This window comes from Pseudophryne corroboree, chromosome 11, assembly GCF_028390025.1.
Source record: "Pseudophryne corroboree isolate aPseCor3 chromosome 11, aPseCor3.hap2, whole genome shotgun sequence".
NCBI classification, from domain to species: Eukaryota; Metazoa; Chordata; class Amphibia; order Anura; family Myobatrachidae; genus Pseudophryne; species Pseudophryne corroboree.
The window spans coordinates 61511475-61525277 of record NC_086454.1 but is presented as its reverse complement, the minus strand read 5'-3'; the positions used below and the strand labels follow the sequence as shown (position 1 = coordinate 61525277).

The following is a 13803-nucleotide window of genomic DNA, read 5'->3' as shown; positions in this document are numbered from 1 at the left end:
GGTGTCGTCCGGCCTGGATCCCTGGGTGCAAGATATTGTGTCCCAGGGGTACAGGCTGGAATTTCAAGATCTCCTTCCTCACCGATTCTTTAAATCAGGCTTGCCAGCTTAGCTGGCAGACAGGACGGTCCTGCAGGCAGCCGTCCAGAAGTTGGTGGAGGCACAGGTTATTGTACCAGTCTGTCCTCATATGCAAAACAAAGGTTACTATTCGAACCTTTTTGTGGTACTGAAACTGGATGGTTCGTTCAGGCCCATTCTGAACCTAAAATCGCTGAATCCCTTTTTGAAGGAGTTCAAGTTCAAAATGGAGTCTCTAAGGGCGGTGATATCAGGTCTCGAAGAGTGGGAATTTCTGGTATCCCTGGATATCAAGGATGTGTACCTCCACATTCCGATTTGGCCGCCGCATCAAGCTTATCTCCGATTCTCACTGTTGGACTGTCACTACCAGTTCCAGGCCCTGCCATTTGGCCTCTCCATGGCACCGAGGGTATTCACCAAGGTGATGGCGGAAATGATGGTTCTCCTCTGCAGATAGGGGGTGAATATAATTCCGTATCTGGACGATCTGCTGATAAAGGCGTCGTCCAAGGAGTAGCTGTTACATTCCATTCTTCTCACGACCCACCTGTTTAGAGAACACGGTTGGATCCTGAATCTTCCAAAATCACATTTGGAACCAACCAGGAGGTTGTCCTTTCTGGGAATGATCCTCGACACGGAGATGCAGAGGGTGTTTCTTCTAGAGGAAAAAGCTTTGGTGATACAAACAATGGTACGGGATGTCCTGAAGCCAGCCCGAGTGTCTGTTCATCAGTGCATTCGCCTTCTGGGAAAGATGGTGAGCTCTTACGAGGCTCTACAGTACGGGAGGTTTCATGCTCTGTCCTTCCAACTGGATCTCCTGGACAAGTGGTCGGGATCCCATCTACATATGCACCAGAGAATACGTCTGTCACCAAAGGCCAGGATTTCACTCCTCTGGTGGTTGCAACTGCCTCACCTTCTGGAGGTCCGCAGGTTCGGGATTCAGGACTGAATCCTTCTAACCACGGATGCAAGTCTCCGGGGCTGGGGCGCAGTCACTCACGGGGAGACCTTCAAAGGAAGGTGGTCAAGTCTGGAAGCCAGCTTGCCGATAATCATTCTAGAGCGAAGAGCCGTCTACAACGGTCTTCTCCAAGCGGCCCATCTTCTGAAAAATCAGGCCATTCAAGTGCAGTCGGACAATGTAACGACAGTGGCTTACATTAACCGACAGGGCGGAATGAAGAGCAGATCTGCAATGTCAGAGGTAACAAGAGTCATCCTCTGGGCAGAAGAACACGCATTGGCGCTATCAGCAATCTTCATTCCGGGAGTGGACAACTTGGAAGCGGACTTCCTCAGCAGACACGATCTCCATCCGGGAGAGTGGGGTCTCCATCCGGAGGTGTTCAAGGAGGTAACAGATCTTTGGGGTGTACCTCAAATAGACATTCCCACTCATTCCAAGAGTCCTAATACTCATAAGGAGAACAAGGGTTCAAGCAATCCTCATTGCTCCAGACTGGCCAAGAAGGTCTTGGTACGCAGATCTTCTGGATCTACTGCTAGAAGAGCCGAGGCCTCTTCCTCTTCGGGAGGACCTGCTGCAGCAGGGGCCGTTCGCCTATCAAGACTTACCGCGGCTGCGTTTGATGGCATGGAGGTTGAATGCCAGTTACTAGCTCGGAAGGGCATTCCGAACAAGGTTATTCCTACCCTGATACAGGCTAGGAAAGGAGCAACGTCTAAACATTACCATCGTATTTGGAAAAAATATGTATCTTGGTGTGAGTCCAAGAAGTTTCCTACGGTGGAGTTTCAACTGGGATGGTTTCTCCCCTTCCTGCAAGCAGGTGTGGATATGGGCCTGAGGTTGGGAACCATTAAGGTCCAGATTTCGGCGCTATCCATTTTCTTCCAGAAACAGTTGGCTGCCCTCCCTGAGGTTCAGACCTTTTTGAAGGGAGTTCTGCACATGCAACCTCCCTTTTTACCGCCTACGGCTCCCTGGGATCTTTTCGTGGTGTTGCAGTTCTTCCAGTCGGACTGGTTTGAGCCTCTACAGGAGGTTGAGGTCAAGTTTCTCATGTGGAAGGCTGTCACTTTGTTGGCCTTAGCTTCTGCTATACGTGTGTCGGAGTTGGGTGCTTTGTCATGTAAAAGCCCATACTTGATCTTCCATGGAGATAGAGCTGAGCTTAGGACATGTCAGCAGTTTCTTCCGAAGGCTGTGTCGGCATTTCATATCAGCCAACCTATTGTGGTGCCAGTTGCTACTGAGAAAATAGGATTTTGGTTATCAAGCGGTACCGTACCGCTTGATAATTTACAAGGGGTGTGATACCAAGTATACATGATATTCTTTCGTACGTATTTTAAAACATGAATTAATTAAAATTGTTTTTAAACAATAATTGACAAACCTTGATCTAAAAATGAGTGCCCCCACAAAGAGGTCTATTTCTATGCCCCTGGCTTCTTGTTAGGGACAACTTTTTGCTGTAGTCTTGTTATTACCTCTGGGGAGACTTATCATTAATATATAAAATTACATGAGTTATTGTTGGTTTTTGATATCATTACAGTAATGTTTTCACTAGCTGTGCAGGAACACTCAACCCTTTTTCCTATTCAGGATGCATACCTACATGTTCCTATAGCACTGTCCCATCAGTGTTATCTCAGATTCACCATCGTCCAGCAGCATTTACAGTTCCAGGCCTTACCCTTTGGGTTAGCCACAGCCCCCAGAGTATTTACCAAGATTATGGTGGTAATGGCAGCTTATCTCCGCAAGCAGGGGATAAGAATTTTTCCATACCTCGACGACCTTTTAATCCTGGCACAATCACAGGAATTGCTCCTGTGCCATCTCCAACAGACAATAACATGTCTGCAGAGGCACGGGTGGCTCATAAATTGTGCAAAGTCGTCTCTGGTTCCGTCACAACGTATGACTCACTTGGGGGGCTGTACTGGATTCAAGTCTGCAGAAAGTATTTTTACCTTGGAACAAGATATCCAAGGTACAGTCAAGGACTCAGAAATTGTTACACATTCAAACAGTATAAATTCACGCAGCAATGCGAGTGATGGGTTTGATGGTGTCAACTTTCGAAATGGTGGAGTATGCACAATTCCATTCAAGACCTCTGCATTATCTGATTCTGGCCAGATGGAATGGAGTACATAGGACAATAAAGAAACAGACTATGGTACTTTCAGAAAAGGTAAGAAAGTCATTAGCCTGGTGGCTACAGACATCCCATCTAGACAAGGGGAGACCCTTTTGGATATCAGATTAGGAGATCATGACAACCGATGCCAGTCTTCAGGGCAGAGGAGCAGTGTCTGGAAAATTATGGTTCCAGGGACAGTGGACCACAGAAGAAAGTTGTCTGCCAATAAACCTGTTAGAACTTCGGGCCATATACATGGCACTGATTCAGGCAAAGGACACTCTTCAAGGAAAACCAGTCCAGATCCGCTCGGACAATGCGACGGCAGTAGCGTATTTCAACCATCAGGGAGGAACCCGCAGCCAAACAGCAATGAAGGAGGTAAGTCACATACTAAATTGGGCAGAACTCCATCTCCGAGTCTTGTCCGCAATGTTCGTTCCGGGAGTCCTAAACTGGGAAGCGGACTTTCTCAGTCAACACGCCATTCAGGCAAGCGAATGGGCTCTACACCCGGAGGTCTTTCAGACTCTAGTAGACAAGTGGGGATTGCCAGAGATGGATCTCATGGCGTCCTGTCTGAACAACAAAGTGCCCGCATACAGGTCAAGAACAAAGGATCCAAAAGCGATCTTTGTGGACGCCTTGTCAGTGAAATGGGACTTTCATCTGGCGTATCTGTTTCCTCCGATCATCCTGTTACCCAGGGTGGTGAGGAAAATAAAGCAAGCAAAGGGTGCCGTGATTCTAATAGCCCCGGCTTATCCCAGAAGGCATTGGTACACAGATCTGCAGAGAATGTCGATGAATGCTCCACTTCTGCTCCCTCAACGTCCAGATCTACTAATGCAGGGTCCTTGTTATCACGGACATCTAGTCAACTGTCTTTGACGGCGTGGCTCTTGAAACCTCTATCCTGAAGTCCAGAGGTTTCTCACAACAGGTAATTCAAACAATGATCAGAGCAAGGAAACCCTCCTCAGCTCGTATTTATCACCAAATATGGCAGGCCTATATTCATTGGTGCAGTGAAAGAAGTATGGACCCGAAATCTTTGAGAGTTTCCAGGGTCTTAGCTTTCCTTCAGGCAGGAATGGATAAAGGTTTGAAGGTGGCTTCCTTGAGAGTGCAAGTATCAGCATTGACTGGTTCCAAAAGAAAATTGCCAATTTACAGGATGTGCGTACTTTTTTCCAGGGAATGCTGCGCATTCAACCTCCTTTTGTTCCTCCTACAGCACATTGGGACTTAAGTCTAGTCCTGAAAGCTCTTCAAGATGCTCCATTTGAACCACTTTATAAAGTGGATCTTAAATGGTTGACAGCTAAAGTTCTTTTTCTACTAACTATGGCATCAGCTTGAAGAGTGTCAGATTTAGGAGCGCTGTCATGTCGTTCCCCTTTACTGATTTTTTATTCAGATAAAGCAGTTCTTAGAACTAGGTCTGGGTATCTTCCTAAGGTGGTGTCTAAATTCCACCTCAATGAAGAAATTGTAGTCCTGGCTTTTCAGGTATCGGGACTTTCTGCGGGAGATGCGTCGCTGGACGTGGTCCGGGCATTAAGGATCTACGTGGATTGTACCAGTGCCATCAGAAAGACAGATTCTCTCTTTATTCTCTACGGATTTCACAAGAGAGGATGTACTGCTACTAAACAGACGCTGGCAAGATGGCTTCGAATGACGATTTCAGAAGCATACTCTCAAGCTGATCTCCCTGTTCAGGCTAATGTCTCTGCTCAGGGTGTGCATGTGTGTTCTTCTCGCCTGATTAGGGCTCTACATGATGCTCCTGCCTAGTGCTTTGGAATACAACTGATTTGCCTGAGCCAGTGGGCGGGGATTTATGGACGGGCCCGTTGCATCCTGGGAGGCCTGAAAGCTTTTGATCGTTTGGTGCCAATCCGATGTCGCTCCATCATATCCCATTGTTATCCTGTGGAACCTGTGGACTTAGGAGAAATACCGTTATCAACGGTAACTTCTTACCATAACGTATATTTTTTTTTTCATTTTCACCTTTTAAGCAAAAACAACCATGAAAAATAAACCTGTAGCCAAACCATTTTTCCTCAGAATGCTCATTACAGCACAGATCCTAATTTCTGCATTGAAGCATATACGAGGGATGTGCAATAAGTTCCCAAAGGATTATATTTACAAAGTTAACTATACATTTATTTCAAAGTATTCGCCTGAAGAGTATATGCAAAGTTGCAAGCGCTCAAACCACTTAGTGAAAAGCAGCTGTACCAGTCCGAAGCAGGTATGTCTTCTCAATGCTAGTTGAAGGTCTCCATTGCAGGTTCTTGTAACTCGAAACGAATCCCGCACATCTTTGTGGGAACACGAAGAAGTTGCAGGAAGTCATGTCTGGACCGTATGGTGGACGACCAAGGTCCTGGATATGTTCATGGGCCACAAAATTCACCACTTTTCTGTACTTGTGGGCAGGTGAATTGTCGTGATGGAGAGGGGCAATCACCATGAGCGCAGGTTCTTGAACGGTGCCTGGAAGTGTCTTCCAGCACTTGCAGCAAGCATTGGTTAGCATATTATTCCCCGATGGGGGACTGGTACGCTGATGCATGAGTGGTTTGGCAGCTACATGAACAGTCTTGGCTACAAAAACAGCCACCATCTGCTTAGACACACTGTGCTCATGTTGGACATTCTGTAGTGGCACAACTGCAGCTGGGGTCCACTGGACCGACTGTTGTTTGGTCTCAGGGTCAAAACTGTAGATCCAGGATTCATCACCACTGATGATCTCCCAGACAGAAATTGAGCGACTGCCATCAAACTTGACCAGCATGTTTTGGCACCAAGTCACCCGAGCCTAATAACTCTCTCGAGTCAGCATGCAGAAACCTTGCTCAGGCCAAGCTTCTTGTGGAGTAGCAAGTGGATGGATCCCAATGAGATGCCGATCTCCTGCTCTAACTGAGCCACAGTAACCCTGGCATCCACCTCAACTATGGCCTGCATGGCAGCAATGCTGTCCTCTGTGATGGAGGACACAGGTTGGCTGCAGAGTTGCTTGCCTGACAGGAACAGTCTCCCGCGCAGACCACTCTTATAGTCCTAGAAGATCATGGCTCTCCAGTGGCCTCTGTTGAGCTCCATAACAAGTTTGTGAAGGGAGTGAACATGCTGACTTCTTCAGTATGCAGTGCTGCTTATATACGGTTCTGAGCCTTGACATTTTACAAGAACTTTGGTCAGACATTGCAGTTCGCTACCAGTCAGTCAGATTGTGTCTTCTCTACCTACTGTATGTACTGCACATCTGGACGTTTATTGCACACCCCTTGTTGAACCAGCATATCTACTTAACAGTGATTTGAGTAATTGACATTCAAATCTCCAATAGTATTCTAGCTAGATTAAGGTGGTTGAAGTTACCTGAAAAATGGTGAGATGAGATATTCCATTCATTTTATAGAACAGTGCATTTCAATAGAAAATTCTTTAAAATGCATTGGCAATTAACATGAATGGGAAAAATGCTCCATTATAGAAATATTTTTGCTGAAACAGATCCACAGTAGTATTTCATTGTTCAGCCAGTCACACGTGGCCATCATATAAATATTACTGGTAGTGATGAGCGGATTCGGTTTTACTCGGTTTTACTCGGTTCTCAAAACCGAATCTTATTGGCTCACTGATGTCACGTGTTTTGGATAGCCAATAAGATTCGGTTTTGAGAACCGAGTAAAACCGAATCCGCTCAACACTAATTACTGGTGATTGCCTATACTTTTTCATTAATTTCCATGGACTTAGTGCATCCATTGAAAATGCATTGCCTATTCACACAAATGTGGAAATGGCAATTTTGCCTAGCAGAGTAAAATGATCCAAAATGTATCGATTACCAAGCTATATATTTTTTGGACAAATGAGCATTTTATTCTCTAATATCATCTATTATAAAACATGAAATAATAGGTCAATGATAATATTAATAAGTTTAATCGGGTATCTGTGTTAGTGTTGTTATAGTGAGAGACTACTGGAGCAAGAGCGGTTTTAACAAATTTGGTTTGTTTAATCTCTGTATAAATTTCCTTGATTGCTCCATGATCTGCTCTTCAGTCTCAGTGTACTACTGTATGTGGCATCACATCACATGTTGTACAAATCAGCAATTACTGATTTGACGCACAAAGCTTAGAAAGAGTTGAGAGAAAAACAGATGTGATGACTCTTTTCATAACTGATGCCCATTAACCTCACCTATATTTTAATGTAGATTTCATTGGAGTAGCATCTTATTTAGAAATCATTGAAAATTCTGCAATTCAAGCACAGTTTTCTTAATCTATACCATGTGTCTAATCAAACTTATCCACTCCTTGAGATTTCAATATCCTATTTATGCGAATGATGCTCAAATCTATCTATCCTCTTCCAGATTTGTCACCATCTATATTAGTCTGTGTTATGTCCGTGAATTTCTTTTGCCATTTCACTTTGGATGATATCTCAAACTTAATCTTTTCAAAACAGAATTAAAAATGTGTCCATCGCCCAATAGTAGTTACCAACCTAATCTATCAATTTCTGTTTATAACTTAACAGTCAACCCTACCCCTCTCTCACTGCCTAGGTGTCATCCTTAATTCTGAACTGTCCTTTGTTCCCCACACTCAGTCTGTTTCCAAATTCTGTTACATACATCTAAAAACATATCCAGTATATATACCCATATCTTACATAAGACACCACATTGATTATTGCAATTGTCTCTATACTGGTCTTCCCCAATACAATCTATCACCCTTACAGTCCATTTTGAATGCAACGGCAATACTGATCTTACTCTCTAAATGTTCATCATCTGCTGCTCCACTTTCTCAGCCCTTCCACTGGTTACTTGTATTCTATTGAATTCAATATAATATACTTTTACTTACTTTCATAGAAACATAGAATTTGATGGCAGATAAGAACCACTTGGCCCATCTAGTCTGTCCTTTTTTTTTTTAATCATATTTTTATCTCAACCTTATTTGATCCTTATTTATTTGTAAGGATATCCTTATGTCTATCCCATGCATGTTTAAATTGCTCTACTGTCTTAGCCTCTACCACCTCTTCCACTTGTCTACTACCCTTCCTGTGAAGTAAATTTTCCTCAAATTTCCCCTGAACCTACCTCCCTCCAGTCTCAGTGCATGTCCTCGTATCCTATTGTTTCTCTTCATTTGAAGAATGTTTCCCTTCAGGACTTTGAGATTTTTTAGTCTTTCTGGGTATGTTTTGTGATGTAGGCCATGCACCATTTTAGTTGCCCTTCTTTGTACAGTCTCTAATGTATTAATATCCTTTTGAAGATATGGCCTCCAGAATTGAACACAGTATTCTAGATGAGGCCGTACCAATGACCTTTACAGTGGCATTATTACTTCTTTCTTTCTGCTGCTGATTCCTCTCCCAATGCAGCCAAGCATCTGACTAGCCTTCCTCATTGCTTTGTTACATTGCTTACCTGCCTTTAAGTCACCTGAAATAGTGACACCTAGATCCCTTTCCTCCTCAGTAGTTTCCAGTATAGTGCCATTAATACTATATTTAGCCTTTGGATTTTTGAGACCCAAGTGCATGATTTTGCATATTTTTGGCGTTAAACTGTAATTGCCACACTTTTGACCATTCCTCTAGTCTACCTAGATCATCAATCATTTGTTTTGCCCCTCCTGGTGTGTCTACCCTGGTGTTATCTGCAAAAAGACATACTTTGAAAACTCAGCTCTTTAGACAAGCTTATCAAATTCCAGAACCGCCCACATAACCTTCATAAGCTATCTTGCCTAACTACATCCCCTCTATACAGTCCACACATAACAGTAGTTTAACATATTATCTCTTTGACATCCCACTGATCCTAGGCCAACATTCCTGTGTGACGCGATCATACAGCCCACCAAGGACATCTGCAATCTGTCTCATACATATAGCCTCAATATGTCATGCAGCACAAGATGCCTCGTGTGAGTGAGTCGGCAGTTCCGGGCAGCTGTGCTAACAGTAGACGTCTTTCCAGGAAAATACTGTAACGTAGCATTTCATATGCAGATACAGCTGCTGCCACAAACAGAATATAGGCATGCAGCATATCGTTTTAATCAGCAGAGTCTGCTTGTGCATCTTATTTGCTTAGTGATGTGAATAAGATGCATTTTCTTGGGAAAAATGTAAAATAAGACGCCCAGTATTTGTAAACGTGATCACGACTAGTCACGACCAGAAAGGCTGTTTAACTTGATTGCAGCAACGATGAGATAGGACACATTTATTTTTCCCTATAGACTGCAAGCAGGGCCCTCTTACTTTTATGTTTGTATATTATTACAGTCTCTTCTTATTACTATTTTGTTCCCATTTGTAATGTGCAACTTTGTGGTGCCCGCATTCTTTATGGAAAAAAAACTGGCTGCTAATACTGGAGAAGGCTAGAAGGGGACAAACAGGACAATATAGTAATACTCAGTCACAGTGAGAAACCTGTAAATTACTTGTGCCAATGTGCTTAATAGTGTATTTTGTTATACAGATGATCAATTTATTTTATCTTCTCTCTTTTACAGACTTGACCAGTCACTGGGGAAGCCCTCTATGTTTCTTTCTGTTTCAGGTAGTCCTTTGTTCATATGTATCTTGCACAGTGTATTATACTGTATGTAAAACGCAGGGACACCCAGTGCTCTGTATAACCGCCCATCCCAAAATGGGGCATGGCATCGGGGGAAGGGATGTGGCCTCATGGGATATCTTTTTTTCATCACTCAATCCTTTTTTCATCATTCCCGGAGATGCTGGGTTGGCCGAGACTATCCCCGCACTGCCGGCTCCTTCTCATTCCATGATAAACGTGACTGCATTTGTATATTCAGCATGTCCAGGCTATAACTATATATATATATATATATATATATATATATATATAGTTACACACATTATTCTTCCTGTTCTTTCTAGATAAAGTAAAAGATCGTGGCAACAATACCATTGGGTCAAGACTAAACCGTGTAGAAGACAAGGTAAGAAACATTTGTTTATTAGGCTTAGTAATATTGCAAATTAATAAGTGAAATAAACTCGAGCATCTTAATGCACATTTTGTGCCCATATAGCACAGGAAGGTGGCCTCATTCCGGTGGAAAGCCACTACACTAACAATTTATACAGTGGTGTTAGTGCTTCTCTTTAGGGGCAGGATGTACTAAGCATCAAATCCGCCACTTAGCGGGTACGTACCAGCGTTAATAATGCTGGAATGCACTTAGAAATGTGATTAAAATCTCAAAGAACAGCTCTCCTGGTAAGAGCTATCCTTTGCAATAGAAGGATTTATGGGTTTAGGACCCGTAAGTCCTTCTGCTCATGCACAAAGTTGCTGGGAGGGATCCGATTGGATCCTTCCCTTTGCAGAGTGTGAAAAGAAGTCCATAGGCTTCTATTGGATAGCGACACATAAAGATGACGTTACCCACCGATTCCAAGCTCCAGAATCTATCGCATTCCGGAGCTCGGTATATATGGAAATGTGTCCAAAACTGGGTCTTTCTGAGGTTTGGCCGCATGTTTAGTTCTAGTACATCCCACCCCTGGGCTGATTCTGAGTTGGATGCAGGTACAGATGTAGCCCTGCTCATCTTACTGCAATGCGGCATGCTGCATGGCGTGCCAGCAGGGGCGTCTCTAGAGAGGAGAAGACCCGTGTGCAGACTCCGTGTGCGGGCCCCCTCCTCTCCCATAGCCATTGCGCCGCTGCTAGCGCACTGACCACTAGAGACTCTGGCACAGTGCCAGAGTCTACAGCGCATGCGCAGGGCTCAGAAAAATGGCCGCCGCACCATTTTTTCTGAGTCCTGCGCGTGCGCTGTAGACTCTGGCACTGTGCCAGAGTCTCTAGTGGTCAGTGCGCTAGCAGCGGCGCGACGGCTACAGGAGAGGAGGGGCCCACACACAGTCAGCGATGGACTTCGGAATGGTAAGTATAGGAGAAATGGGTGCAGTGTGTGCGCAGTGGTGCCCCCCGGGACTCAGGGGCCGATGTGCACCGCACACACTGCACCCACTATAGAAACGCCAATGCGTGCCAGGCTGTGACTATTCGCAGTTGGCGATTACATCGTTATAGTCGCAGCCTGCATGCCATGGCCAGTTTTTCGACAATGCTGATTCAATGTAAAAAATTTTTGGATCGGCATTGTCAAAAATGGGCAAAAACCTGTCAGAATGCCCGCAGATTGAATAGTGAAGTAACTGATCCTCTCCGTCAGAGAGGATCCCACACTAATTGAATATACCCTACGGTCGTGGCACTCTGGGGGGCCTCAGGACACTTCACGTGCCCTGGGTTGGTGGTCCTGGAACAGATCAAATGATTTATGGTCAATGTAATAGGCAAAACCAGTGCTGGTCACACACGTAAATGAATAGCGCTAAATAGTCATAGATGAGATGAGTAGGTCAGTATTTTACACAAATTTATTTAGGAAAAATCAATAAAACCAATTAAGAATAGATGAGTAAATAAAAACCATAATGGTACAGATTGTATTACTCCCAGTCACAATTTTTGTGAGAATGGAGGAGAGTATAAGACCTGTTCCTATGATATAGTCCCCTTCTCAGTCCAAGTCGGACCCAAACATAGGTCAAGCATAGATAATAGTTACCAAGAATATGTCCAAGGATTATTAAGCGGCTCAGCACTCCGCAATATTGCAGTTCCTTGATGAGGTGAATAGGAAGCAATGTCCTCAGTTTGGAAAATACCCTCCAGCCGGGGTCCAAAATATTCAATGGTGGGAACTTGGTCCAGGTCTTCAAATCTCCAGTTGTATACCCAGGGAGTAGAAATAAAGGCAGCTCACACCAATGCGTTTCGTTGTGCTCAAACAACTTTTTCAAGGTGTTAATCATGCTACAGACAGAGGTTTATATACCTTGCCAATATGGCTGCTCATTTGCATGTGTAATTGGAATCAACCATCTCATCTCATAATATGACCAGAAAAATGACAGACATTAGTATCCAAAGTACTGTACAGTGATATACATGTTCATACATATAGTAATTACACTAAAAAGTTTTTTTATTACTATATAAAATCTTCCGAACAAATATGTTTATTTCCATAAACATTGGTCACATGACCATTTATACGATCCTCGTGTGAGCTGTAACACTTAAAACCAGGAACAGTATCCAGTCTATTATTACTATATCGGCCATTTAATTGTCTTATTGGGGGTTGTGGATCCAATCCGCAGTTTTAATTTCTCTAGGGAAGGGGTACCACTCACCCACCCCCGACATCAGTGTCATGACTCTAGGCCCCTAGAGATGACGCGATCAGAACCCATTCCGACGCGTCATCCACTCTCGCCTGGCCGCGTGTATATGACGCAGTCTTGTTTCCAGCGCCTCGTCATCTGAGCGCTGGAAACAAGAAATTAAAACTGCGGATTGGATCCACAACCCCCAATAAGACAATTAAATGGCCGATATAGTAATAATAGACTGGATACTGTTCCTGGTTTTAAGTGTTACAGCTCACACGAGGATCGTATAAATGGTCATGTGACCAATGTTTATGGAAATAAACATATTTGTTCGGAAGATTTTATATAATAATAAAAAACTTTTTAGTGTAATTACTATATGTATGAACATGTATATCACTGTACAGTACTTTGGATACTAATGTCTGTCATTTTTCTGGTCATATTATGAGATGAGATGGTTGATTCCAATTACACATGCAAATGAGCAGCCATATTGGCAAGGTATATAAACCTCTGTCTGTAGCATGATTAACACCTTGAAAAAGTTGTGTGAGCACAACGAAACGCGTTGGTGTAAGCTGCCTTTATTTCTACTCCCTGGATATACAACTGGAGATTTGAAGACCTGGACCAAGTTCCCACCATTGAATATTTTGGACCCCGGCTGGAGGGTATTTTCCAAACTGAGGACATTGCTTCCTATTCACCTCATCAAGGAACTGCAATATTGCGGAGTGCTGAGCCGCTTAATAATCCTTGGACATATTCTTGGTAACTATTATCTATGCTTGACCTATGTTTGGGTCCGACTTGGACTGAGAAGGGGACTATATCATAGGAACAGGTCTTATACTCTCCTCCATTCTCACAAAAATTGTGACTGGGAGGAATACAATCTGTACCATTATGGTTTTTATTTATTCATCTATTCTTAATTGGTTTTATTGATTTTTCCTAAATAAATTTATGTAAAATACTGACCTACTCATCTCATCTATGACTATATAGCGCTATTAATTTACGTGTGTGTTTATCTTTGTATGAGGTCTGACCAACCTCTTTTCATTTTAACTGCTGTGCTGAACCTCCCCAATCAGCGCTCGGAGAGAATTACCTTCGGGTATCTTTCTCTTTTTCTTGCAAAACCAGTGCTGGTGGCTGCCAATCATAATATATGTGGACAAACGGAAGCAAATCTTGTCCCTCACCACATAACTGAGCCTAAGGATGACATATAAACACAGTTTACATACTTTAATAGTTCTTTCTAAGGTTCAAAATAAGACTC

The 13803-nt window shown here is 43.4% G+C and overlaps 1 protein-coding gene across 1 annotated transcript in view; it reads left to right on the top strand.

Annotated features, from left to right (window-relative positions):
• Positions 1–13803, top strand: part of KCNQ1 (potassium voltage-gated channel subfamily Q member 1) — a 278960-nt gene that overhangs the window by 259282 nt on the left and 5875 nt on the right. Inside the window, exons 15-16 of the mRNA XM_063944343.1 lie at positions 9806–9852; positions 10197–10258. Of these exons, the coding sequence (XP_063800413.1) occupies positions 9806–9852; positions 10197–10258 (109 nt within the window). The remainder of the gene's footprint in view (positions 1–9805; positions 9853–10196; positions 10259–13803) is intronic.